This window comes from Lampris incognitus, chromosome 2 (assembly GCF_029633865.1).
Source record: "Lampris incognitus isolate fLamInc1 chromosome 2, fLamInc1.hap2, whole genome shotgun sequence".
Classification (NCBI taxonomy): Eukaryota; Metazoa; Chordata; class Actinopteri; order Lampriformes; family Lampridae; genus Lampris; species Lampris incognitus.
Window position 1 is genome coordinate 85,490,172 of NC_079212.1, and position 27,983 is coordinate 85,518,154.

At 46.9% G+C, this 27,983-nt stretch overlaps 1 protein-coding gene across 2 annotated transcripts in view; it reads left to right on the forward strand.

Annotated features, from left to right (window-relative positions):
- The window catches only part of LOC130106812 (low-density lipoprotein receptor-related protein 1-like), a 187,923-nt gene that overhangs the window by 27,097 nt on the left and 132,843 nt on the right, over positions 1-27,983 (forward strand). For both annotated transcript variants that reach the window (XM_056273068.1, XM_056273069.1), the window contains exons 2-3: positions 5,611-5,733; positions 26,432-26,569. In XM_056273068.1, coding sequence (XP_056129043.1) covers positions 5,611-5,733; positions 26,432-26,569 — 261 coding nt within the window. The remainder of the gene's footprint in view (positions 1-5,610; positions 5,734-26,431; positions 26,570-27,983) is intronic.

A 27,983-nucleotide genomic window follows, 5' to 3' on the forward strand; every position in this document is an offset into this window, starting at 1 on the left:
ACCTGCAGGGCCTACACACACTAGACCTGCAGGACCTACACACACCAGACCAGACCTGCAGGGCCCCCACACACACACCAGACCTTCAGGGCCCACAGACACCAGACCTGCAGGGCCTACACACACTAGACCTGCAGGGCCTACACACACCAGACCAGACCTGCAGGGCCCACACACACACCAGACCTTCAGGGCCCACAGACACCAGACCTGCAGGGCCTACACACACTAGACCTACATGGCCTATACACAAGACCTGCAGGTTCCACACACCAGACCTGCAGTGCCCACACACACCAGACCTGCAGGGCCTACAGACACCAGACGACATGCACACACTGACACAAAGTAGCTGCTGTCATACAAAGGTTCCCTCTTTCTGACACACACACACACACACACACACACACACACACACACACACACACACACACACACACACACACACACACTCACTGCTATGGTCCAGGCAGGGCTGCACAGGGTGAAACCTCTATGTCATACCTGAGTGTGACTAACTGAAATTCATCAAATATATGAGATGAAACACCCAGCCAGCAGTTTGTCTGCAGGCCCATACCGTCAGACTGTACTGTACCTTATTTCTCACAGAATGGAAGGTTGGCAGTCTGTGTTTACACCCGAACCCGTGACGCGCTCAAGAGGAAGGAGTTCCTCGCTTCATGCTGGGGCTGCATGTGGCCAGCGGGGCCGGCGCTGGTCGTCGTCCACCTTGCAAGTGCTGGTGAGTGGAGTGTGACGGGGCTGCAGCCTCGGTGTCTGCTCCAGCTTTGTCGTGCCCTGGTTGATCTCGCCTTGCGCCACAAGTTCCCCTGGCAGGCCTCCAGCTTATTTATAGCCCTGCTGTGGGTGCTCGGAGGAAATGGGCCTTGTGGCTTTGGTGGGGGAGAGGCCCGTGTTTGTCTTACGAGAGGGCGCTTCCTCCACGCCAGACTGAGCTCATCTGGGCCCGAGCAGACGGTGGCGTGGGTGGAAGGCAGGCCGTGGAGCCGTGATCCAGCTCACAGAGATGACCCACGGCGTTTTCATGCAGCCTCCGTTTGGGTAAACACACAGGCAGCTCATTGATGGTACGTGTGACATTCCCCCATCTCCCCTCAGTGGCCCGGCCTCGTTCTCACATCCTCCCTCCAGGCCCGTCCCCAGCTAGGCGGGAACACGTTTACAGCCAGGGCCCGCTTTCCCCCGACCCCTCTTAGCTGTTGTTACCATCCTCCCGTTTGTTATTGTGGCCGGAGCTCATCTTGTGTATCCAGCTGATTTATCCTCACTGTCTCATCCCGCTGCTCTCCAGAATACACAAGTACGAGACCTCCTGACATCATGGCGCTACGTCTAGATTACTTGGCCCCGCACTAGAGCAGCACACAGCAATTTTGCAATCCGCTCTTTATCTTGTGTAAATATACGTATGGCTGAACCCTGAGGCCCGGTAAGCCCTGTCTAAACAGCTCTCGTCTTCCTCCACCCACCCTGCCCTGCCAGCACAGCGGCCGAGAAGTAACAGTACCAAATACCGGCTCGTTGAGCTCCTGAACCACTTCCTCTGCTCTGCGATGGGTTGGTGTCGGCGCTGTCGTGGGTCGGAGTCTGAGGTTGTTGGCGTGACTTCCTGGGTTCCATCCCACAGCCGTTACAAGGGAGGCGGGCGAAGAGCATGGTGGGATGAAGCATGTCAGCCTCTGAAGGAGCACACTGTAGAGAGGAAGGAGCGCTTTTTTCCAAGTACTTGCTGTCGCTGCCGATACCCTGAAAAATACACACACACACAGTTTTACACATGCCTGGTTGCATTTCAGGAATAATTTAAGACCTTAGTTATGGTTGGAGAGGGCGAGACCCCTCCAGATACTGTGTCAGAGTACTGTGTGGAAGAAGTGGGGGGGGTGATGGGAAGTGTGTGCTTATGTGGAAGAAGTGGGGGGGGGGTGATGGGAAGTGTGTGCTTATGTGGAAGAAGTGGGGGGGTGATGGGAAGTGTGTGCTTATGTGGAAGAAGCGGGGGGGTGATGGGAAGTGTGTGCTTATGTGGAAGAAGTGGGGAGGTGATGGGAAGTGTGTGCTTATGTGTGGTAATATGTTAGTTTGGATGTTATTTAGGCTGAGCACCATTTCACAATGCCCCGCGCTCAGATGACTTGGTGTGCTCGCTGCAACTCCAGTTTTCCTTTTTATTATCCGTCGTGAACTCATCCTACGCTCCTAAATAGTCTGGCGGTTACAATAACATCACATTCTTCTCTCTCCGAGTCAACACTGACAAAACCGGCGTTTTATATTTGGCCTCAGGAGCTGGCTGAGAGAAATCGCTGTTTTAATAAGGAGGATGATGGCGCTCGGTGCCAACCCCCAGACACCACCCGCCCTGAAACCACATCAAAAACAGAAAACAAGCACACCTCCGAGGTGGTGGTGGTGTGACGAAGGGTGATGGGAGGGTGCTGTCATGGAAAGACATGAAAAACGGGGATGATGAGAAGACCTTTTTTCAGTGCGGGAGACAGGAATTCGGAGATGGGGAGAAAGCTGGAGCTGGGCTATTCATCAGCTCTGTCGCGGCCTGGTGACAAATATTCCAGCGAGGCAGCTGTCCAGGGGCCAAATCAAATCAGAGGTTTGGGATCTTCTGCTGCCTGCTTTTTAATCTCGGCGGGGAAGAGAATATGTTGTGCAGTCAGTAAGTCGTTTTTACATGAGCATAACAACTTGATCAGAGTTGTTTTCTATTAGCATGCTGCAGCAAACGCCAGCAGACTGAAAACTCACAGAGCTGCTCTTCTGCTCCGGTCCTCTCCACATTGGTGGTTGTTCCTTTACAGTTCTCATGTACATGTATGACTTCACAAATTAGCACTCATGAAATGATGAGGTGTAATTTCCACATTCCAACACATCATTACATGCCCAGCTTTTTTTTATCAGAAGTCTTAGAATATGCCTCCCGCTGCCTAGAAGCTCCGTGATGGCTGAAGTAGTCATGGTGGTCATGGTAGTTAGTCATGGTAGTCACAGTGGTGATGGTAGTTAGAACTGGTAGTCTGGTAGTCATGGTGGTCATGGTAATTAGTCATGGTAGTCACCGTGGACATATGGCAGTTAGTCATGGTAGTCATGGTAGTTAGTCATGGTGGTCATGGCAGTTAGTCATGGTAGTCACGGTGGTCATGGCAGTTAGTCATGGTAGTTAGTAATGGTAGTCACGGTGGTCATGGCAGTTAGTCATGGTAGTCATGGTAGTTATTCATGGTGGTCATGGTAGATAGTCATGGTAGTCACGGTGGTCATGGTAGTTAGTCATGTTAGTCATGGTGGTCATGGTAGATGTCATGGTAGTCATGGTTGCTAGTCATGGTATTCATTGTACTTAGTCATGGTAGTCATGGTCGACATGGTGGTCATGGTAGTTAGTCATGGTAGTCATGATGGTCATGGTAGTTAGTAATGGTAGTCACGGTGGTCTTGGCAGTTAGTCATGGTAGTTATTCATGGTGGTCATGGTGGTCATGGTAGTTAGTCATTGTAGTCACGGTGGTCATGGTAGTTAGTCATGGTAGTTAGTCATGTTAGATGTCATGGTAGTTATGGTTGCTAGTCATGGTATTCATTGTAGTTAGTCATGGTAGTCATGGTCAACATGGTGGTCATGGTAGTTAGTCATGGTAGTCATGATGGTCATGGTAGATAGTCATGGTAGTCATGGTTGCTAGTCACGGTAGTCATGGTAGTCATGGTAGTCATGGTCCTTCCTCTCTGCTCTGCTCCTCCGTAGGTCAGGATGACCTGTCTTATTAAACATCTGCACCGGCTTTGATGGAAAATAACAGGATTTGGAAATGGGGAGCAAAGCCTGTTTTTAATAGCTTGGGACACATCACGTAGGACAGTCAGTGAACTCACTGATCCATATTCCTTCCCTCTTTAATCTTCCTTTTTTTCTTAAATTAAGTCTGAATATCTGCTTGATGAGACACAGTTGTGAGACTTGTACAGGGTAGACTAGTCTTGTAACCACATGGAGTATGGAAAATTCCAAGTTATGAGTATGCTCAACAAAAGTGGTCAACTACACCTTGAAATCATTTCTCTTCTGACTTTCTTCATGTTTTTCCTCTGGCTGTGTAATGTCTTCTGAGGCCTCGCTCAGTCAGAGCTCCCCGACTGCACAACGCTGTACTTTTACTTATGCTTTTAGCTGTACTTTCAGTTGTACTTTTAGCTGTACTTTTAGCTATACTTTTAGTTCTACTTTGAGTTGTACTTTTAGTTGTACTGTTAACTGTACTTTTAGTTGGGAGTTGACAGGAGGCCAGTAGCCAGTTAATGCTGTTGTCTCTGTTTCCTCTTCTAATACTTTAATAATACTTTAATAATACTTTAATAACTGCCATCAGATTGTTTTATGGAGAGGCTGAAACCAGTACAGTATGATATTCATGGCTGAGTATGGAGTAATTGTGGTGTGAGAGATCAAAACTGTCACTCTGAATGTAAGCACATAAACACACTGTACTACCACAGTACTATTTCATATCAAATACCTGGGACAGAAATATATATTCATGGATGGACTACATGCTGACCCTTTTGATCGATCTGCACCCCCAAGTGTTACAATAATAATAATAATAATAACAATCACAATGATAACATTAATAATAACAACAGCAATAATAATAGTAACATAACGATGATAATATTAAAAATAACAATAATAACAATAACCATAATAATAATAATAATAACAATAACAATGTTACTATAATAATGATAATCATCATCATGATCATTATGTGAAACATGCCTAGCTTTCTGAAAAGTTAATCACAATCAAAATATTTATTTGTCAAATAATGTGTTCACATAGCAGGACGAGGCGGAGGTGTGCTGCCTCACATGTGTCAGAGGCCACATGTGGTGGCATCACCCCTCCTGCAGCCCGCGGGATCTGCAAACAGCCAGTCAGTCCTGCATGTCAGCCATGCAGGACTGACTGGCTGTTTGTGTGGCTGTTTGTGTGCATGTGTGTGTGTCAGCTATGCATGAGCCCATGTGCTGTATGTTTCAGTGTCGTAGGAGTGGGTCTGAGGTGGTGTGGGGTTGTGTGTGGTTGTGAATACCCCCTCCCCACCTCCAACTGGCAGTGTGTTTAAATGGGAAGGTTTTTCCCCTCTCTCTGGAAGGCTGGGGTGGGAGGAGAATGAAGGACGGGGGTGTTCACAGAACAAATGTCCTTTGATGGCCTGTAGACGTGTTGCATCACTGCTGTTTGTCTCGGAACACTGACCTGGATGTTGAAATGCTGCGAGCTTGTGCAGAAACCTGCCAAATTGGTGTATTTGTTTGAGTGTGTGTGCATGGTTTCTCCACGTCCTCTGCTGAGGAGCAACACTAGAGGGCCTAATGACTGCGTCTGAGAGCCACTACTGACAATGAACACAACCGACCCAGATGAGACCACTGGAATAATAATAATAATGATGATGATAAGGATGATGATGATGATGATGATGACCGGAGACAGAATGCTCTGTTAACCAAACACGCTCATCAAACCTTCCACTGACTGTCTCCTCCCTGTGTCTTCTTTAGCCCCAAAGACCTGCAGCCCCAAGCAGTTTGTGTGCAAAGACCAGGTGACCTGTATCTCGAAGGGCTGGCGCTGTGATGGGGAGAAGGACTGTCCTGATGGCTCCGATGAGGAGCCGGACGTATGTAAGTACATCATCACAATGTACCAGTGTTGATGAGCCAGCTGACCAGAAGACTTCTGCTGAATTCCACCCCAAAACTCTGTGTGTGTATGTGTGTGTGTGTGTGGGCCCTGTGTGATGGTCTGGCGGCCTGTCCAGGGTGTCTCCCCACCTGCCACCCAATGACTGCTGGGATAGGCTCCAGCATCCCTGCGACCCTGAGAGCAGGATAAGCAGTTGGGGTGATAGATGGATGGACAGGAGACACTGAAGACACATGTAGATGATTTATTCAGAGGCTGTTCAGATCACTGACTCATACTGAGTCATGCTTTATATTCAGCTAAGGCAGGGTGGTGTTATTCACACACCTTTAAGATAATTCAGTCATTTAATTCTCATTTAAGTTAAAGGAGGCATTGTCACTAAATACATAATTAACATTATGACCATTAACACTACATTTGATAGTATGAGTTTGCTATCACTAACTATGTAGCTAACTAGTTAGTTATCTAGTTGGTTAACTAGCTAGTTAACTAACTAGTCAGTTAACTAGTTAGCTTGCTGGTAAGTTAATATGAACTTGGGCAACAGTTCAGAGCTACTTTAGGTAAATGGCTGTAAAGGCCTGCAGGCAAGTCCCTGAAGGTGGACTGTGCTTGTCGTTAGCTAGCAAGCTAGCAGTCCTTATCTGTATTTTTGCTTTGTTTATAGATTAACGTTGCTGTAAAGTGTTATGATATATATTTTTTTAATGTTTATGATTGAAGATGGCTCGGTAGCTAGCGTGGCCACAATTAGCATTATAAAAACAATTTTTAGCTATCTTAGCTAATGTAAAATTGTCCCTGTGTGTGTGTGTGTGGGGCCCTGTGATGGTCTGGCGGCCTGTCCAGGGTGTCTCCCCGCCTGCCACCCAATGCCTGCTGGGATAGGCTCCAGCATCCCTGCGACCCTGAGAGCAGGATAAGCAGTTGGGGTGATAGATGGATGGACAGGAGACACTGAAGACACATGTAGATGATTTATTCAGAGGCTGTTCAGATCACTGACTCATACTGAGTCATGCTTTATATTCAGCTAAGGCAGGGTGGTGTTATTCACACACCTTTAAGATAATTCAGTCATTTAATTCTCATTTAAGTTAAAGGAGGCATTGTCACTAAATACATAATTAACATTATGACCATTAACACTACATTTGATAGTATGAGTTTGCTATCACTAACTATGTAGCTAACTAGTTAGTTATCTAGTTGGTTAACTAGCTAGTTAACTAACTAGTCAGTTAACTAGTTAGCTTGCTGGTAAGTTAATATGAACTTGGGCAACAGTTCAGAGCTACTTTAGGTAAATGGCTGTAAAGGCCTGCAGGCAAGTCCCTGAAGGTGGACTGTGCTTGTCGTTAGCTAGCAAGCTAGCAGTCCTTATCTGTATTTTTGCTTTGTTTATAGATTAACGTTGCTGTAAAGTGTTATGATATATATTTTTTTAATGTTTATGATTGAAGATGGCTCGGTAGCTAGCGTGGCCACAATTAGCATTATAAAAACAATTTTTAGCTATCTTAGCTAATGTAAAATTGTCCCTGTGTGTGTGTGTATTATTGAGAAGGTTGTACATCTGATGAACTTTAAGCATTTGTAGGAAATGTTCTCTTTGCTGTGTGTAGCGTGTTGTGTTGGCTGATGTGGTTGAGATGTTGTGCAGCAGATCTGCTCGTTGGTTTCTAAGTATGAACAGCAGATCTGCAGACCGGCTGCCATGGCTCCCATCCTGTGCTCCTTGCAGGAAGTAGGAGCTACATGAACGTTACTGTGACTATTTAGCCGCCCCAGCAGGTTGTAGAAGACGACATGGGTCCTCCCAGTGAGCGTGGAGGCTAATGTGATTTAGGAGTGGTGGCTGTAGCACCAGACAGCACAATGGACTGTTCTATCAGCCAGTGAGGAGGTCGTTTCTCACTATAAACAGTCTGGTCACGTCCAATTAGGGGATTTACAAAGTTTGTCTTTCTTTGAGATGGGATCTCCCTCATCATTCAGTGGTAGAGGTGGCAGTCATGAGACAGAACCAAGCCAAGGGGAACTTAAACAAGACGGTCATTATTTCACAGTTGTCATCAGCTTTCAGATCCTTTTTTTTCTTCTTCTTTTTGCTGAATCCCTGGGGATAGGATGAAATCAGCCCTGTCTTTTTGCCCTGCAGACTGAAATGCCTGCAGGTTTGCTGAGAGGAAAGCTGGGTGGGTGGGGAGCGTCAGCTGGGGAGAGGGTCAGCGAGTGGCTGTTAGGCTGGTGTAGAAGGCTGTATGTAGCTGTCGTCTAGACGAGGAGGGCAGAGATTTGAAAGGGAGTGGGTCTGGAAGTCATTAGAAGCTTGCCCAGAGCAATGGAGAAACCTGCTGTTTTTCACAACCTGCCCCCCACCCGCCTCTTCTCATCTGCGGGCCAGCTTCCTCCTCCTGTCTCTATCTGGGACAGAAAAAACACGGACTACATCCCCCATCTCCTGCAACTCCCACCACCTCCTGCCAACCCCTCAAAAACAACAGTTATAGGAGTCCCGCTCTGCTGGGAGCTGGCTTTCCATAGCGGTGTGGACGAAAACACCAAGTAGGTCAGCGAGATGAGAGAGAGGCCCTGGGCTTCGGGCTCCCCTGTAACTTCAGCCTTACCATCAAGATGTAGAGGTTGGTGGAGAGTGTGGCGGAGGAAAGTTGCAGACTGCATTTCAGAGGCTGAAGTAACAAATACAGCATCCATCTGCAGCTTTGTGACACCTGTCAGAAAGCTGCGACTATAAGGATGAAGTACAGATGGGTTTGATCTGACCCTTGATTCAAACTTCTGTAAAGTCAATATTTGTACAGTAACTACAGGTTCACTGACACGCAATACTGTTTTTTTTTTTTAATGAATGTGCACTTTATGATGACTATTGCTTTTTTGCTGGCGTGATGCTCCTGGATAAAATATTAATGGCTGAGATGGACTTATTCAGTGGGCTGCAGGGGGATTCACAGTGGGCTTTGTTGGGCTGCTGGCTGCTGGCAGTGAAGTCAGCCACTGTCCAGCGCAGCTGCTTTGCCCTCCTGTGTCTCCTACAATGCTGCGCTTTGTACCCAGAATGCTGACCCAGAACACAGGTCTCTGTGGGCATATGCCTAGTGTTGAACTCCTTTCATATAAGACTATAAGGATCAGCATCATCAGCATACAGCTCATTTCTATTTGGACCGTGTAGTGAAGGTGGAAGTAATGAGAGATTTGTTGTTGTTGTTGTTGTACATAAATAATGTCTCAATCAGCTCCATAGACTTCAGGTAGGACGTAGGGTCGTCTGGACATTTCCTGCCATCTCCTCTTGTCTGTAGTCTTTCTTGGGGCCCTAGATTATTCCCAGCAGGCATTGAGTGTACACTGGGGCCACAGGAATGCGTAACACTGGAGTTACGTCCCTTACCACTGGCCTGTAATAAAGCAGTTCTCCAGCCGGCTCCCCCCTACTCTGCAATTAATCTGTTCGGAGATGAAACGCTCGCAGCATCAAATCTAGGTGTGTTTTGACATGGACATCATTATTGATCACCGTGTCATGTGTGTCTGGACTGATGGTGACGAAATGTCAGAAGGAAAAGCATGATTTTAACTACGGTTATGGTGATTCCTCTCAGTGTTGGGCCTTTTTTTCATTTCTAGGGTATGGAAGACTTGCAGTGTTTGTACTACACCACATTTACATCATTTAGCAGAGACTGGAAATGGTTCGGTCCCATTAGCAAGCCTGTGTGTATGATGTTCAGGTTCATGACAGGAGCTGTTCTGCTCTGGAAGCACTCAGTAAGCAGCCATACCCAAATACAGGTGGCCATCAACATGTCGAGGAAAACAGCCTTTGCTCAACATGAAAGAGTTTGTCGCATTCCAGCACCTTGTAGCTACAAGAACCTGCACCAGTAGTCAGTATGCACACCCTGTCTCCTCCTCCCAAATACTCGCATCATGCACATAGACAATAAAACTAACATTTTTAATTTTAAAAGATCATACAAAGGCAAAACATGTGCTCCAAGCAGTTAAACATGAACACAGCCACTCACACATACATACACCCTGTTCATGCATCATGTGTAAACAGCTAGCCAGAAACCAAAGGAGCAGCTGGGAACCACAAACATCCTTACTCACTTACAGAGCGGCCAGAATGTCTTTATACATGGACTGCTCTGACACTCACATGATGATGATCAATATGACTGGAATAAATAAATCAAATTAAATTAAATTAAAATAAATAAATAAATAAATAAACAAAAAGAAAATACTGGAAAGAAAATAAATAAAAGGGGGACCGGAGGGTGTGCTCCAATTATCAGGGCATCACACTGCTCAGCCTCCCTGGTAAAGTCTACTCTAGGGTGCTGGAAAGGAGGCTCCGACCGATTGTCGAACCTTGGATCCAGAAGGAACAATGTGGATCCTGTCCTGGCCGTGGAACAACAGACCAACTCTTTACCCTTGCAGAAGTGCTGAGGGAGGCATGGGAGTTTGACCAGCCAGTCTACATGTGTTTTGTGGACTTGGAGAAGGCTTACGACTGTGTACCCCGGGGCGCTCTGTAGGGGGTACTGCAGGAGTATGGAGTATCAGAGCAGTTGCTACAAGCCATCCGGTCCTTGTATAACCAAAGTGAGAGCTGTGTCCTCATTCTCGGCACAAAGTCAAACACATTTTCGGTGGATGTTGGACTCCGCCAAGGTTGTCCCTTGTCTCCGGTTCTGTTTGTGATATTCATGGACAGGATCTTAAGGCGCAGCCAAGGTGAGGAGTGTGTCCATTTTGGGAACCTCAGAATTGCATCCCCACTCTTCACAGATGATTTGGTTTTGTTGGCTTCATCAGAACACGACCTCCAGCATGCGCTGGAGCGGTTTGCGGCTGAGTGTGAAATGGCTGGGATGAGAGTCAGCACCTCCAAGTCTGAGGCCATGGTTCTCTACTGGAAAATGGTGGATTGCTCCCTCCGGGTTGGGGATGAGTTGTTGCCTCAAGTGAAAGAGTTCAAGTATCTTGGGGTCTTGTTCACGAGTAAGGGTAAGATGGAGCGGGAGATTGACAGGCGGATTGGTGCAGCATCAGCAGTAATGCGGACGTTGTACCGGACCGTCGTGGTGAAGAAGGGAGCTGAGCCGGAAGACAAAGCTCTCAATTTACCAGTCAGTATTTGTTCCAACCCTCACCTATGGTCATGAGCTTTGAGTAATGACTGAAAGGGTGAGGTCGTGGATACAAGGCGGCTGAAATGAGTTTCCTCCGTAGGGTGTCTGGGCTCAGCTTTAGAGATAGGGTGAGGAGCTCGGACATCCGGAGGAAGCTCGGAGTAGAGTCGCTGCTCCTTCACGTCGAAAGGAGCCAGTTGAGGTTGTTCGGGCATCTGATTAGGATGCCTCCTGGGCGCCTTCCTTTGGAGGTTTTCTGGGCACGTCCAACTGGGAGGAGACCCCGGGGTAGACCCAGATCTCGCTGGAGGGACTACATGTCCAATTTGGTCTCAGAATGCCTTGGGATCCCCCAGGAGGAGCTGGAGGGCGTTGCTGGGGAGAGGGATGTCTGGAGTACCCTACTTAGCTTGCTGCCACCGTGACCCGACCCTGGAGACCCAGCCAGATGAGATGAGATGAGATGAGATAATTAAAATACACTCAAAAGTGACAGTCCTGCTACACGTGCAATAGAATGCCCTGTTCAATACTTGCTATCAAAATTAAAGCATAGTTTCATCGTTGTTTGCAAAACTGTTGAAATGCACTGAGTTTTAAAAAAGTCTATAAAAACTTGTGTCAGCCATCAGGACCTTGTGAGCGAAGGTCTCCATCACCGGTGATGTTGTGTGACAATGCAGCATGTAGACTGTTAAGAACACGGCTGACCAGATCCGACGCTCCAAAAGCTTCACTAAAGGTACAGGCGATACACCAAACTGAGATTATTGCAGTAAAATCATTTCATGCAACAGAGCAAACGATATACCAACACCCTTACTGCAGTGGGATTTAAACCTGGAAGAGTGCCCTGGTGCTGTGTGACCTCACACTCACGTACAACAACACTCAAACAGCGGACATCCAAATTGAATATGGCAGGATAGGGGAGGATATTTATAGCTTATATTTCTGTGGGATATGAGTTGACAGAGTGATATGTACCCTTCTCAGGTTCCTGCTCGGACAGCTCCTGGTAGGATTTGTTGGATATGAGTTCCTGCTCGGGAGCTCCTGATTCGGAGAGCTCCTGGCAGGAAAACTCCACTGCTGCACTGAAGGCCTGATGAACATGCAGCGTGAATGAATGTCATCAAATTGTGACCAGTATTTGTCGTGAAGGGGTTGCATTCTTCTCAGCTGTTGAATATCCTAATTTACATATTCAAAGTGTATAATTGATATCCTGCTATTTAAAGGATATTCATTTATACCCTGCTTATGTTTTACATAAAATTGACCATGTATACATACGTGACAGTTCTCCTGGTCAAATTTCCGCTTTTTTGCGCACGCCATGTTCTTGGTTTAGGAGAGTTATTGATTATCTGTGACATAGCTGGTGAGGGGGCAGCCCAGTGGCACAGTGGTTAGCACGGTCGCCTCACAGCAAGAAGGTCCTGGGTTTGAGCCCCGGGGTAGTCCAACCTTGGGGGACGTCCCGGGTCGTCCTCTGAGTGGCGTTTACGTGTTCTCCCCGTGTCTGTGTGGGTTTCCTCTGGGTGCTCCGGTTTCCTCCCACACTCCAAAGACATGTAGGTCAGGTGAACCGGCCATGCTGGGTTGTCCCTAGGAATGAATGTGTGTGTGTGTGTATGTGTGTGTGTGTGTGTGTGTGTGTGTGTGTGTGTGTGTGTGTGTGTCAGCCCTGTGATGGACTTGTGGCCTGTCCAGGGTGTCTGCCCGCCTGGCACCCAATGACTGCTGGGATAGGCTCCAGCATCCCCGTGACCTGGCTTCGGGTAAGTGGCTGGGATAATGGATGGATGGAAAAATAACACATTATCAGTAGCTAAAGTCCAGGTAATGGTGTAATAAATTAACCACTGTTGTGTTTTACCTCGGCATATTCAGTCACACGCCAACTTCAGCAACCTTGTATTGTGTCATGTAAATATTCCTGGTCCTTTGGTAGGTGCATCTGATATTCCCATCTTTAAAATGCATCCAGTGGCATCTCGACTATCCTCTCATACCTGTAAGACCCGGAAGTCCAGATAAGGCAGAGGGCATTTGCACCTCCGGCGACCTTTGAGGTCATCTGACAGATGGACAAGAGTAAACGTCTCACGTTTCAGTTTAGCTCATCATTCCACCGCGTGATAACAAACTGGTGTTGGTTCATGGTTTGTGCATCCGGCAAATTCACCATGAAGACCAGCCTAACCCCCGCTGGCCACGGTGCACCCACCGTCTGTGTGGCTGCTCTTTTAACAGGTGCAGGCCAACAAGGCTCCATCAGCCACTGACTGCTCTGTTTTTTAGATTGAGGTGTGTGGGGGGGGGTGAAGAAGCTGCCCCCTGAGGCAGGACAAGAGAGCACAGCCTGTTTTCAGCCAAGAAAAGCGTGTCAGAGGTTTAAACTTTAAAAAGGCCATTATGTAATCTCAGCAGGGCTGTTTGGAAGAGGGGGCAGACGGTGGAGGCAGGGCTGAGGCCAGAGGCCCCGCAGGGGGAGGTGGGACCGAGCCAGGGACAGCAGTGGGGACAGAGAAGGGCGACCAGGCAAAAAAAAAAAAAAAGTGGTAGGAAGATGCGGGAACACGTGGCTGTGATACTAATATGCATACGATCATTTCCAAACATGGACAGATCACCTGGCTCTGCCTCGTGGCTCTCCTCACATCTTCTGCCAGTGAGCTGCCGTGTGACTGGTTCAGCAACGGTGGGGTACAGGGCCTGCACCCTGCGCTGCCCCGCCAGCAGACCACGTCACCCAACACACCGCCTGTCTTCTACGCAAGCTGCTGGACTCCTGTTGCTTCTGGAATTTTGAATCTAGAGATTTGTTGTTCCAGGTTTTGTTTTTGGTTTTTTTGTCTTGTCTCAGTTGTATACCCAAACCCCTGGGGCACTTGCCATCTCTCATTTGCATAGCAGCCTTTGTCTCTGAATGACTTGCTAATGTACTTGATAATCACATGAATACAGCTCTGTCTGCCGTAAGTCTGAGTGAGTACTCTGATGATGAGGAGTTGTCCCTCTCAGTAATTTAAACACTCAACAAAAACTACACTGATCGCTTCACTATGGGAACACGTCTGTTGTGAATCTCCTTGCTGGGCTTGGACAGGCCCATGAGGCCCAGCGGGTCGATTCAGCAGCGGTAAGTTTCTCAGTGCTGACGTGATCGATTACGTTTTTGCTGATTCTAAGTTGCCCGTCGACATCTGAATTTTGCCCAGGTCCAGAAAGAGTGGCCCTATCCACTTATAACGTTGCACTGATCTGTCTGATAGCCTAGCTGTTGCAAAAACATCCAGTGGTGTTGCTTATTAAGAGTCTTTGTGCTGTGCTTGAGTTCCTCCACAAATAGAGCCGTCTGCTGTGTGGTCAGTCTGCCCGGTGGGGCTGTGCTGCTGCTGCTGCTGCTGCTGCTGCTGCTGCTGCTGCTGCTGCTGTGTGGAGAAAGCCAAGTTTGTTGTGCTGCAAGAGCTGGATTTAGCTTTGCTTCTTGCCCGGCAAGCCCCCTTCCCCCCTCCCCCGGTGTGGTGTGAGGGGGAGCGGGGGGGGGGCTTTATAAATCTTACTGAGTTTGGACTGGACTGCCTTGATTAAGTGAATTGAGGCGTTGTTTGGGAGCTCTGTGAAACATGGACGTGACTGTAAGACCGTGTATATTCGCTGAGGTTTGGTCAGAGCGGCAGATGAGAACGATGTGTATGTGAAAGCTGTCAGGGAAATAAGGGGCAGTGCTGAGGTGGAGGTATTGTCCCTCAGCTCACCCCCTGTTTTGCTGCCCATGAACTTCTCAAAAAAAAACAAAACCCCATGAGCTCGCTGTTCTGAGCACTGCTGACAGTGGAGTATTAATCAATACTGGAATATTAACTACTGTAGCGAATTCAGGGGGATCCGCCGCAGCCGGGACGCGAACCCGGGTCGACTCAACTAAAGGGTCCGACCCGTTAGCCAAGGGCTAGCGAGTCTACTCATTCGTGGTCGTTACACTATTATCCCTGCCAGGTGGACAGCCTAGACGGGATTATGTGTTTGGTCACGTGTGTGTGTGTGTGTGTGTGTGTGTGTGTGTGTGTGTGTGTGTGTGTGTGTGTCCGCGGCTTATCTCACAAACTACTGGACTCATCAGCCTAACAATGTTTTTTGTGCACAGTTACGACTGTATGATGAAGAACCTCTTGTGGTTGCGGTGATTCAAAACCTTCGAAAACAGTTTGTTCTTGCTATCGGCGCCCCCTCTCTACATTCTCTCTCCAGCTCACCCAACCAACGCTGCTCCCTGCCGCTGCCTGATCCAAGTCAACCTCGCCTCTAGTACTCGGCTCGAGCAGCGACATGATCAAAAGTTATTAAAAGAATTTTGATAAACCAAAAAATACTAACGTTATAGAGGAACAACTTCCTCTAGGTTGCAGTCAAAACAGGAAGTGTTGCATATTCTTGTCGCTGCCCAATCTGAGTCGACCGTGGATTTGAGTCGCGCATGTGCAAACCTAAATGGTTTACCCAGCTTTGGTCAAGTCAACTCAGTTTTCTTTGTATAGCCCAATATCACAAATTACAAATTTGCCTCAAGGGGCTTTACAGCAACACAACTTCCTGTCCTTATACCCTCGCATCGGATAAGAAACAACTCCCTAAAAAAAATCTTTAACGAGGAGAAACAATAGGAAGAAACTTGATTATGTTATGAAAATAAAGACTGGGTAAGGGTAAGACCAAAATGGTCCCATAGCAAACCTTTTATTTTTGGGAAGTGCAAGTTCATATTGGGGGTGGCACGGTGGTTAGCATGGTCGCCTCACAACAAGAAGGCCCTGGGTTGGCGCCCAGGGGTAGTCCAACCTTGGGGGTCGTCCTCTGTGTGGAGTTTGCATGTTCTCCCCATGTCTGCTTGGGTTTCCTCCGGGTGCTCCGGTTTCTTCCCACAGTCCAAAGACATGTAGGTCAGGTGAATCAGCCGTACTAAATTGTCCGTAGGTGTGAATGTGTGTTGTAACAGCCAAAAATGGGAGGTGTACCTTTAAGAGCTACTTGCCTAGAGGTGGCGTCATCAGACGGTGCCTTGGGTTCTTTAAGTTGGTTGAGTGGCACGCATGCTGTGAATGGACGCGTGTTATTTGGCTCCTGTTTTCTTTTGCCTCTCAGCTCAAGAGTGACATTTGGGTTCCGTGTGGCCTCTGTTTTGTTCATGTGTGACAGAATAGTAGCCGTACAACCGGGCCTGGTAAGGTTGATGTGTTGAAATAAACGACAGCTTCGTGGAATCCCAGTACTTGTGTGGATGTGAGTTTTTGCCTGTCTTCCACCTTCCACCTCTTCAAGCTACCTCATCTTTTGGGTCTGTGTTTCTTAGTTGAGGTAGCTTGGAGAGGTGGAAGACAGGCAAAAACTCATATCCACCTGTTTGATACCCCAGTGGTGCACCAGCACCTCAGCTGGTTTGTCATCAAGTCCTAGCACCAGAGAAGGGGAGGTGCATATGCCTGGTGGAGAGCTGTACTCCACTGAGTGCACTCTTCTAGTTCCTGAAGTATCTTTACAGATAAACACAATAATGTATGGGTCTTAGTTTGGCCGGTGGATTGATTTTGTTTTCTTATTAGCTGAAGATTAAGATTGGTACCAGGAAAGAATGTCGTCTGCTGGTGTCTCCTCCCAGTTGAACATGCCCAGAAAACCTCCAAAGGAAGGCCCGAACCAGATGCCCGAACCACCCACCTCAACTGGCGCCTTTCGACGTGAAGGAGCAGCGGCTCTACTCCGAGCTCCCCCCGGATGTCTGAGCTCCTCACCCAATCTCTAAGGCTGAGCCCAGACACCCTACGGAGGAAACTCATTTCAGCTGCTTGCATCCACGATCTCACCCTTTCGGTCGCTACCCAAACCTCATGAGCATAGGTGAGGGTTGGAACGAAGATTGACTGGTAAATTGACTGGAAACACCTTGGGATCCCCCAGGAGGAGCTGGAGGGCGTTGCTGGGGGGAGGGATGTCTGGAGTGCCCTACTTAGCTTGCTGCCTCCGCAACACGACCCAGAGAAGCCGCTGATGATGAGATGAGATGAGATGCTCCAAATGCTGCTGGTTATTGTTCCATGGTGCCACAGTGAAGCCCAGACAGAAGGTGCTTGTGTTACCTGCAGCACAAGTGATGTGCAACAGTGCTGTCTTCATTAGGCCTTGCTCCCTGCTGCTCAACTTCCTGTTTCTGCCTTGCTCAAGAACAAGCTGCTTTATGCATGGTTGTTGTTTGGTATGGATTAAAAGGGTATTGTGTGGACTGATAAACTGGATGCACAATGGTGAGTAGGAGGTCCCCACAACCTAATATGGGGTGAGGGACGGTCTCAGCTTCAGGGTTTTGCTTTGTGCCTGAGGTCCAGAGGCCCCGTAGCATTCACAAGTTTTTTTGTTTTAAAGATCAGTCAGCGTGAAAATGAACAAGAATATGTTCTTGCCCCATTATTACCTTGCCCCCTTATTTACTTAACCCTCCCTTTTCTCACAGTCCCCTCCCATGTGAGGCTACACCAGCATGCAGACCAGGGGGTTCACACGTGACACTGCTTACAGCAACAGCACTGCAGCTCAGCCTACTGTGTGAGGGGGCACAGGCCGATTTGTGTGATCCAAACAATGGCCTTACTTTCCCTGTCACCTTCTGCCACCCCAGCCCCTCGCCTGGAGCGCACATGTGATTTGCCTCTAGATGTGGAGCGGCTTAAAATCTCAATGTGCACTCATGCAAGGTGTCTGAAATCTGCCGTCCCTCAATCTTGTTTTCTATAGATGCTTAGTAAAGAAAGGCTTTGTGTGGCCCTAAAACAGGCCGTATAGTCCCCTGGAAAAATCCACATCTGAGTCTCGCTCCCTTTTATAGAAACATGTGCCTTGCAATTATGCCTCCATGCCTTTGTTGGCTGCAATTATGAAATGTCTTGGGTTTGACAGTGTGTGTGTGTGTGTGTGTGTGTGTGTGTGTGTGTGTGTGTGTGTGTGTGTGTGTGTGTGTGTGTGTGTGTGTGTGTGTGTGTGTGTGTGTGTGTGTTAGCCTCGACCAGGTCTGTTGAGTCAGAAGGACCTATGGAAGAAGTGAACACCGTCCAGGTGTCTGCTTCTGCCTCTGTGACGTGTGAAGTAGAAAATCTGAGCTCTGGAACAATCAGTGTCTCTCCGTAGGAAAAGAACAGTCAAATCTCCAACCTCAGTTTTCATTCACTGGCACGGTCTCAGAGATGGCCTGCGTCAGGTCGATGATGAGGACACCAGTCCCAGTCGGCACAGAGAAGCAGCCCGACCCCCCCCTTTTTTCTTTTTTGCAGCCACACAAAGCCTGTCTAGCTTTGTCTTCATAGAAAAGTAACTCATTGATTTTTGGACTGATTAGAGAGCTACTGAATGTCTCATTAAAAACTCTGGAAAGAAAGACAGCAAATGCAGACTGATATTTTGATTTAAGATGTCCAGAGAAAGAGTTTCGGGGCTTTCTAACCTGGCTCGCACTCAATGGAGGAACGCTGGATAAAAGAGCCTGTTTAATTCACATTAGCAATGCCTTTTCCACTGCAGCGCTGCCAGTCCCTGCCAGCCAGCATTAGAATGGAGCCTTGTGGGGCTCTGTCTCCTTTCTGGAGATGAGGTGATCTCTCTCTCTCCTGCTCCCTCTCTCTCTCTCTCTCTCTCCTGCTCTCTCTCTCTCTCTCTCCCACTCCCTCTCCCTGTCTCTCTCTCTCTCTCCCTCTCTCCCCCTCTAGCTCCCCCTCTCTCGCTCTTTCTCCTTCTCTCTCGCTCTCCCCCCTCTCGCTCTTTCTCCTTCTCTCTCGCCCCCCCTCTCTCGCTCTCCCCTCTTTCTCCCCCTCTCGCTTTCTCTCTCTTCCCCACTCTCCCCTCTCTCTCCCTCTCTTTCTCACTCTCTTTCTCTCCCCCTCTTTTTCTCTCTCCCCTCTCTCGCAGTTTCTTTCTCTCACTGTTGCTCTCTCTCTTTCCCCCTCTCTTTCTCTCTCCCTCTCCCTCTCCCCCTCTTTCTCTCTCTTTCTTTCGCTGTCTTTCTCTCTCTTTCTTTATCCCTGCCTCTCTCTCTCTCGCTCCTCCTCCTCTTTCCTTCTTCAAAGATTTTTTTCTTTGTTCCTAATTTTCTCCCAATTTCTCTGTTATGTCACTGTTAAATGGGTCGACGGATGTCAGAGAAAGAAAGAAAGATGTGGAGAGATAGGAAAGGAGGGAGAGGGAGAAGGAGTGATTGCCAACACTAACAGTTTGATTTTCCACTTGGGTGGAGAGAGATAGGCCCCGAGGAGGAGGAGGAGGAGGATTGAAGTGAATATTTTTTAAGAATTTTCTTGCATCTTTCTGCATCTCTGAAAACCTGCAGGAGATTTTCAAATCCCAGTCTTGCAGGTCTACAACATAGGTGCTGGCTTGCAGGTCCAGTCTGAACTATCTACAACATAGGTACTGGCTTGCAGGTCCGGTCTGAACTATCTACAACATAGGTACTGGCTTGCAGGTCCAGTCTGAACTATCGACAACATAGGTACTGGCTTGCAGGTCCAGTCTGAACTATCGACAACATAGGTACTGGCTTGCAGGTCCAGTCTGAACTATCGACAACATAGGTACTGGCTTGCAGGTCCAGTCTGAACTATCTACAACATAGGTACTGGCTTGCAGGTCCAGTCTGAACTATCGACAACATAGGTACTGGCTTGCAGGTCCAGTCTGAACTATCGACAACATAGGTACTGGCTTGCAGGTCCAGTCTGAACTATCGACAACATAGGTACTGGCTTGTTGTGAATACTGTTCATAGTAAGTTAACAGTCACTTTTCAGTTGCAGAGAATCAACCAAAAAGTTGAAGAATTCGACTGGGTTATCCTCTTATTCCATTTTCTTTTGCCAGTGTTGCTGTTGTCTACGTAGAGCCACTCATTCTGCGTGCCGGGCCGGTCTCACCGTCTCTCTCCAATTAGTGAGTCAAGGAGACATAAACGAAAACCTGTCTGCCTTGCTTCACACGTACACAGATAATAATGCAGTGAGCGGTTCAGAGCTGGTGTCAGGTCCTCGATTTACCAACAAGCTACAAATAAGACAACACCAAAAACAAACAATGATTTTTTGCTAATATGATTTTTCAAGTGCTGTGCTGGCATCAACACATCACAACTGTCGGAGCATCCCTGTTATCCGACATGTTGTCCAGCATGTTATCCAGCATGTTGTCCAGCATGTTATCCAGCATGTTATCCAGCATGTTGTCCAGCATGTTATCCAGCATGTTATCCAGCATGTTGTCCAGCATGTTATCCAGCATGTTGTCCAGCATGTTATCCAGCATGTTATCCAGCATGTTGTCCAGCATTTTGTCCAGCATGTTGTCCAGCATGTTATCCATCATGTTATCCAGCATGTTGTCCATCATGGTATCCAGCATGTTATCCAGCATGTTGTCCAGCATGTTATCCAGCATGTTGTCCAGCATTTTGTCCAACATGTTATCCAGCATGTTATCCAGCATGTTATCCATCATGTTGTCCAGCATGTTGTCCAGCATGTTGTCCAGCATGTTATCCAGCATGTTGTCCAGCATGTTGTCCAGCATGTTGTCCAGCATGTTGTCTAGCATGTTATCAATCATGTTATCCAGCATGTTATCCAGCATGTTGTCCAGCATGTTATCCAGCATGGTGACATCATTATGGAATAAAGCATCAGGAGAAAATTAAATCAGAGCTGGTGTCAGGTCCTCGATTTACCAACAAGCTACAAATAAGACAACACCAAAAACAAACAATGATTTTTTGCTAATATGATTTTTGCAAGTGCTGTGCTGGCATCAACACATCACAACTGTCGGAGCATCCCTGTTATCCGACATGTTATCCATCATGTTGTCCAGCATGTTATCCAGCATGTTGTCCAGCATGTTATCCATCATGTTATCCATCATGCTGTCCAGCATGTTATCCAGCATGTCATCCAGCATGTTGTCCAGCATGTTATCCAGCATGTTGTCCAGCATGTTGTCCAGCATGTTATCCAGCATGTTATCCAGCATGTTGTCCATCATGTTGTCCAGCATGTTGTCCAGCATGTTGTCCAGCATGTTATCCATCATGTTATCCAGCATGTTGTCCATCATGGTATCCAGCATGTTATCCAGCATGTTGTCCAGCATTTTGTCCAACATGTTATCCAGCATGTTGTCCAGCATGTTATCCATCATGTTGTCCAGGATGCTGTCCAGCATGTTATCCAGCATGTTGTCCAGCATGTTGTCTAGCATGTTATCCATCATGTTATCCAGCATGTTATCCAGCATGTTGTCCAGCATGTTATCCAGCATGGTGACATCATTATGGAATAAAGCATCAGGAGAAAATTCAATCAGAGACGTAGACAGGATGTGAGTGTGAGATTTACTGCATCATGTTTTGGGTAACAAACTGGGACTTGGTGGGATTTTTTTTTCTTTTGGAACGGTTGGCACTTCTAATGTGATTTGCTTCATCATTAGACTGTGTTTTTGCAGAGCCACATCAAAGCCGGAAGAGCTGGCTCGAGCAGCCAAACACACTGAAAAAGATGATTAAGGAAAAAAGCTTGTTCTGCTTGGTGCAAGCTCATAGCAACATAATCAGACACCTGTTGGGTTGAAGCTACATAGATTAATACCCTGGAGAAAGCAGCTTTAGCTAACCTCATATAAACCCCAAGATCTGCTCCGCTCCATCTCTTTCATCCTCAGGGCTTAGGCCGTCTTCCCTCGGCACTTCCCAACTAACCCATACTAGCTGTCAGTGACTTCCCAGCAGGCTGTGTGGATGTGTGTGTTTGTCTGTGTGTGTTATGTAGATGTGGAGAGGGTAGTCATTTGTCCAATCACAGCCAGGATAACAGCATGTCTGGTAACTCCCACCAGCTTCCTCCGGCTGCCACAGCGGTTCCTGGGATTCCTGCCCTGTGGTTTGCCTTGTTGAGAGGCTGGAGAGAGACGGGGGAGGAAAGACGAATGTAATGCTGCTGTGAGTGCAGGACGGGAGCATGAAGGAGGGTTAGAGGAATAAACAACAAGCGTTAAGAGGAATAAAAGGGATGAGCAAACATGGCAGTATACCCCAAGCAGACATGACTGATTTTTTTTTTATTAACTTTATTTGTAAAGTCAAACATGTAGACTTTGTTCTGGTATTGCTTGAATGACCATCAAATGTGTATGTGGTGTAAAAGGGCAGTGCAATTGAAATGATGCACAGCGTCCTCCATGTATAAACTGGTATGAGTGTACAAACATGTCCTATCTGGTAGGCTGTATATTTAAGACCCAGCAGTAGGTGGACATCTCAAGGAGATGTTAGGTGGGGGGCCAATGTGACCATGAAAGGACTTATTCACTCTCTTCTTTGTATGTATTATTTGAGGCTCTTAGAAAATACTAAAATTCTGTTACTGACACTGTATAGTGAAGAGGTATGAGGTGAGTGACAGGCTTGTGAAGATGAAGTAGTTCAGCTTAAAAAGTGAGCAAAGTCCACTCGAGTCACCACAAATGGTGACAGTAGCTGGGTTTGCAGTCTGCTGGGTTGGGTGGAGAGGAAACATTCAGAGATAGTGGGTATGTGTGTGTGGGTGTGTATGTGTATGTTGGAGAGATTGTGTGTGTGGGTGTTGAAACAATGCTGTCCTGCAGAGGACAGCTTTGGGACAGATGGAAGCCTGGAAGTGCTGACTTGTTGGCAACTTTTCCTACCTTTTTGTTCGTCCTGGTGTCATACAGTTGCAGCCACTGAGCTGTTTTATGGTGCCTGGTGCAGAGCTAAAGAACATAGTTACAGAAGGTGCGGAATTAAACATCTGAGATTTTGGATTGGTTGGCACATTGTTTATATGATGAAATGTGTTTGTGGGCTGGCATACATTGGTAAAATCATCCAAGTCATTCAAACCAATAATTTCTGAACAATAGGGTGACATTAGGACTAGTGATCTTGGAAAACCCATGGCAGCACATGTTGTACTGACTATACATTGTGTTTCCTCACTGAAATATATGGCACTGAACGGGTAACTCTGCTACCTAGGGTAGGGTAGGGTATATGAATACTGCACTGTGGAGGAGGGAAGCGTGTTGGATTTCTACAATTCACACCATGACTAAGAGTCTTTTGATTTAAGACCTTTTAAATATTTTTCATTTATTTTCATTACATTCTAGATAGTTCTTGTAATTTATTTTCTTCATCATCATCGCTGTTAATTGCTTGTCCATTTGTGGGCACTTCACTTTTCAGGGGAGAGAAAGTACATGAAAGAAATGACAATAAATTGTTCCTGATTCCTGATTAAGTAGGCTGGTCTATCACTGTCTTGGCCTTGCTCTCATGACTCCTCTTGTGGGGCACGGCACGGCTGTCTGTTCTCCTAGTCATCACTTCATACAGGTGTCAACTGTGCAGCGCATTTCACTGTTGCTGTTTGTTTTAAAGCTGTATGCTTTCACTTCTTTCATTCACTACTGACATGATGTTATGTTACATCTGACATAGGCAGGCCGGAGCCCTCTGACCATCATGCACTGGGGCCCGGCGCTGACTCATTACGCCTGTGGCGCATGTGATCTTATCATTAACTCTTCTGGCTTTTGTCGATATGTCCAGCTATCAACATGTCTATATAAGGGTGAGCTGATTCATGAATAGTCTTGACGTGGATCTTCGTGGGGTGGAAGCATCGATCTTTCCATTAAACATGGTGCGAGTGGAAAAAGTGTGCAGACTCTACTTTTTTTCACTTGGATGGCAGTTGAGCCTGTTAAGACTTCTTGGTGAACAGGAAGTGATGTCCTCCAGTGTGAGGATTTTGTGTATGCTTGATCTCCAGTAATGTAACATCAGCTGTGTGGACGACTGAGTCGTTGATTGCCAGGAGCTCAGCAGCAAGAGATTCTCCTCATGTCACACTTATTGCCGGCAGTTTAGTGTGTTGAGCTCGATTTATGATGCCCAGTTACAGACACACTTTGTAAATTCATATACTTAAACAAACAATAAAGTAAAAATACCACAGCCCTGGGAATTGTATAAACATGCTAATCAAAGTATCGCTACACACATCTATTTTTGAAAGAATTTGATGGACCCTTGAAAATCTGCTATGTTGTGGTCTGATTCAAACACAACAGCGTGGGCAGGTATGCCTGAGCAACCAGATAGGATGCCGAGTTTGGATTAAATTAAATTTATACATTCAGTGATGTGTGGATTGGGATCAACAAGTTGGACTGTAGATGTGTAATTTGGGGTCATTTTAAAGCATGTCAGGTCCTTCCTGGCAGTCGCTGGAAGACTGGATCCGTGCCGTGGCCTCATGGGAGCGGCTGTAGCTGCTGAGCTATTGTGATTTGAATTCATTAGATATTTTCCATGAATGAGGTTTTAGTTAGACAATATTTGCTAATTCACATTAATCTTTAGAATGTCAGAAAGTCCCCTGTTTCTACACTGAACCAAAGGTTTATTGCCTCCTCTGGGGGCGAAACTCCTTCACCAACTAAACAGGCGGCATCAAACTTGTCTGCAGGTCGTTGCTAAGTTTGTAAAATCACATATCAACACCAGTGATGAGTTGTTGCCTCAAGTGAAGGAGTTCAAGTATCTCGGGGTCTTGTTCGCGAGTGAGGGTAGGATGGAGTGGGAGATTGACAGGCGGATTGGTGCAGCATCAGCAGTCATGCGGACGTTGTACCGGACCATTGTGGTGAAGAGGGAGCTGAGCTTGAAGGCAAAGCTCTCAATTTACCAGTCAGTCTTTGTTCCAACCCTCACCTATGGGTAGCTTTGGGTAGTGACCGAAAGGGTGAGATCGCGGATACAAGGCGGCTGAAATGAGTTTCCTCCGTAGGGTGTCTGGGCTCAGCCTTAGAGATAGGGTGAGGAGCTCGGACATCCAGAGGGAGCTCGGAGTAGAGCCGCTGCTCCTTCGCGTCGAAAGGAGCGAGTTGAGCTGGTTCAGGCATCTGATTAGGATGCCTCCTGGGCGCCTCCCGTTGGAGGTTTTCTGGGCACATCCAACTGGGAGGAGACCCCGGGGTAGACCCAGAACTCGCTGGAGGGACTACATGTCCAATCTGGCCTGGGAACGCATTGGGATCCCCCAGGAGGAGCTGGAGGGCGTTGCTGGGGAGAGGGACGTCTGGAGTGCCCTACTTAGCTTGCTGCCACCGCAACCCGACCCCGGAGAAGCGGCTGATGATGAATGAATGAATGAATGATCTTTCTTTGCTTCGTTATGTAGGATCATTCATGTGAAATAGAAACATTTAATGCTGTGGCACAATATAGTTTAATATTTCCCATCTGGCAACGCTGTCCATAGTGCAAGCGGTTCAGGCCACAAACATGAGAGGCCGGTCTGCACAGCTTTCTCTCATGTGACACCCACATGGCCCAATACCCTAATTAAGAACTTTCTTCATTTGTTAACAGAATTTCAATGTGATGTGTATTTTCCTCATGAACCAGCATGTGTGATCATCATCTTCAGATATTTTTCACGCAAGCCAGTTTTAAACATCCAGACAGAGACGGGTTTCAAATCAACCCCTCTGGGATCTGATACACTTAAGATGATATGGACTCTACTACATTTGGATAGGAATGAGAAAAATAAAATGTTGACCTCTTTTGGAAATTTTCAGTTCTTGTATTTATTCTGAATAGCTTTTAATACTTTTGTTTACAAGACAGATAATTAAAGGCTTGGCATACTGTTTATATGTATTATAATGTATTATAGGCCTGTATACTATTAATAAAAAAATATGTTCAGCATGCATCTGCCAACACCTCTGAATCAGGGCTCCCCCACCTCACAAATCCCAATTTGACCCCTGCTTAAGACCCAATCCGGGCCATCTCTCATGGGCTCCTCATTGTTGGGATAATGAGATGGACAATGGCTGAGTTACCTACAAACTTAAGCAGTCTGATGGACTGAAAGCAGAAGGAGGTACAGTCATTGGATGGAGAGGGTGGGAGAGCATACATTCTTATTGCCCTACCTGGGCCCTTAAACAAGGGGCACTGAAAAGAAGGTTTCCATCTCCCCTGAGAGCCCTTTGACTTTCATGAAGCCCAAGGCTCAGTGGCAGGACCTCCATAACCATGGAGATGAAGTCAGCAATCAGGTTCGTAGGAGTCGCTGGTGTCCAGGCTTTCCAGGACAAAGTGTAGACCCCTTTTCACTCTCTTACTCAAAACTGCAGCAGGGGGTGGGTCTCAAATCCATGGCCCATTTGGAGTAGGACAGTACCAGGGGCTGAAAGAACCTCATTATAAATTAGGTCAGTGGTACTGGCTTGGAGTCATTGAGACAGGAAACCTTATACATTTTGTAAAACAGCACAGTTTGTCTTTATATCAGCACACATGGCACTGCTTCCTGTCTGCCCTTAGTTTTAAGTTCACCAAAATGCATTGTTTGTGTTTCAGGTCCACACAGTCGTGTGTCACGGTGTCCCCCGAATGAGTACCAGTGTGGGGGCACAGAGCTGTGCATCCACATGAGTAAATTATGCAACGGTGTCCCAGACTGCACTGATGGCTGGGATGAGGGACCCCACTGCAGAGGTATCACCACCACACACTCTCACAAACCTAGTAACGCACACGTTAGTCATTGTCCACCAATTTTTTTTTAATGTTCGAAATAAACGGAATAAAATGTGACACAGTATTCTGAGTGCAGTGGGCATATGTCTTAATGTGTCACACTGTATTAGTCTTACTTTGGTTGGAATCGAAATCGGCATTATCTCCTAAACTTTAGACCTCTCCTCCTGTGACTTATTCACTCTTTAAATAGTTTAACTGTACAAATGCACATGCAAATACTGCCATTCTGCCATACATTCCACTCTTTTGTTCACAATACTAGTGTGGCGCTGCTGCTATGTATAACATCTTATCCTGCACCCTGTCTGTGTACACAGTGCCGGAGTGCTCCGAACATCATAGGCAGCACTGGCTGTAAGAATGGATTGTGATGATGAGGGATTGCACCAACCTTTGTGTTAAACCACATGGGTTGTGGTGTCATAGCACATGGCTTACTTAGTGTGTTTTCCATAAAGACCCAACTCCATAAACCATTTAAATACAATGGGATTCTCCCTGTGATGTACAGTACTCTGGAAAGGAATCCCCCCCCCCCGGGACAATAAACCAACCAATCAACTAACTAATTAACTTATTAACTGTTGCACATAACAATACAGTGCTGATTTCGAAATTGATGAGATTATGATCATGCGGTTGGGATCAGCCATGTTTACCTTCTTTATAACTGAGAGGTGTTTCTGAGCTTAGGAAGCAAGTTTTTTCATTAATTTCATTTGTCGTCCGTGGTGGTGGAGAGTGGATATGATAGCCATCATGCTATAACTCAGTGCACGTTTCCCATCATGCTCTGTCGTGCTGGAGCGCTGTCGTGACTCTTGCCAGTTTACACTTTAGGTCTGATTGTGCCACTAACTTTAAACCTTTGGCCAAACGGTGGACTGCAGGCAGCGGAGAGAGACCTCGATCAAGTGAAAGCCTAGCAGGTGTCATGACTAGAAAGCTTGTTTTTTAATAATTCAAGAACTGAAAGGTCAAACTTCAACAGAAACGGGGGGGGGGGGGTTAGTGACGTACTAAAGGGCAGCCAGTCACATCCTTTTTAAAACAGGAAGGACATCCGAGGGGGGGGGCTGCTGTTTTGCTGGCTGAAATTAGTGTAAATTGAAAACAATTTAAATTCAAACAGTTTAAAGTTTCTCACGTGATGGGCCCTGTAGCAGAAATCCACAGCAGCCAACGAGAGTGATGCTGAGTGGGCGGGGCCTATGTTCCCTCAGTGACGTCTGCAGCCAGCTGTCTCCTGAAATATAGGAACAACAAAACAATTACAGTTTTGTAGTGTTTTTGTTCATGAAACGCTGCACTCAAATGTCCGTATGTTTGTTTTGCTCCATAGCCACGTCGGATCACAAGAATTTCAGCG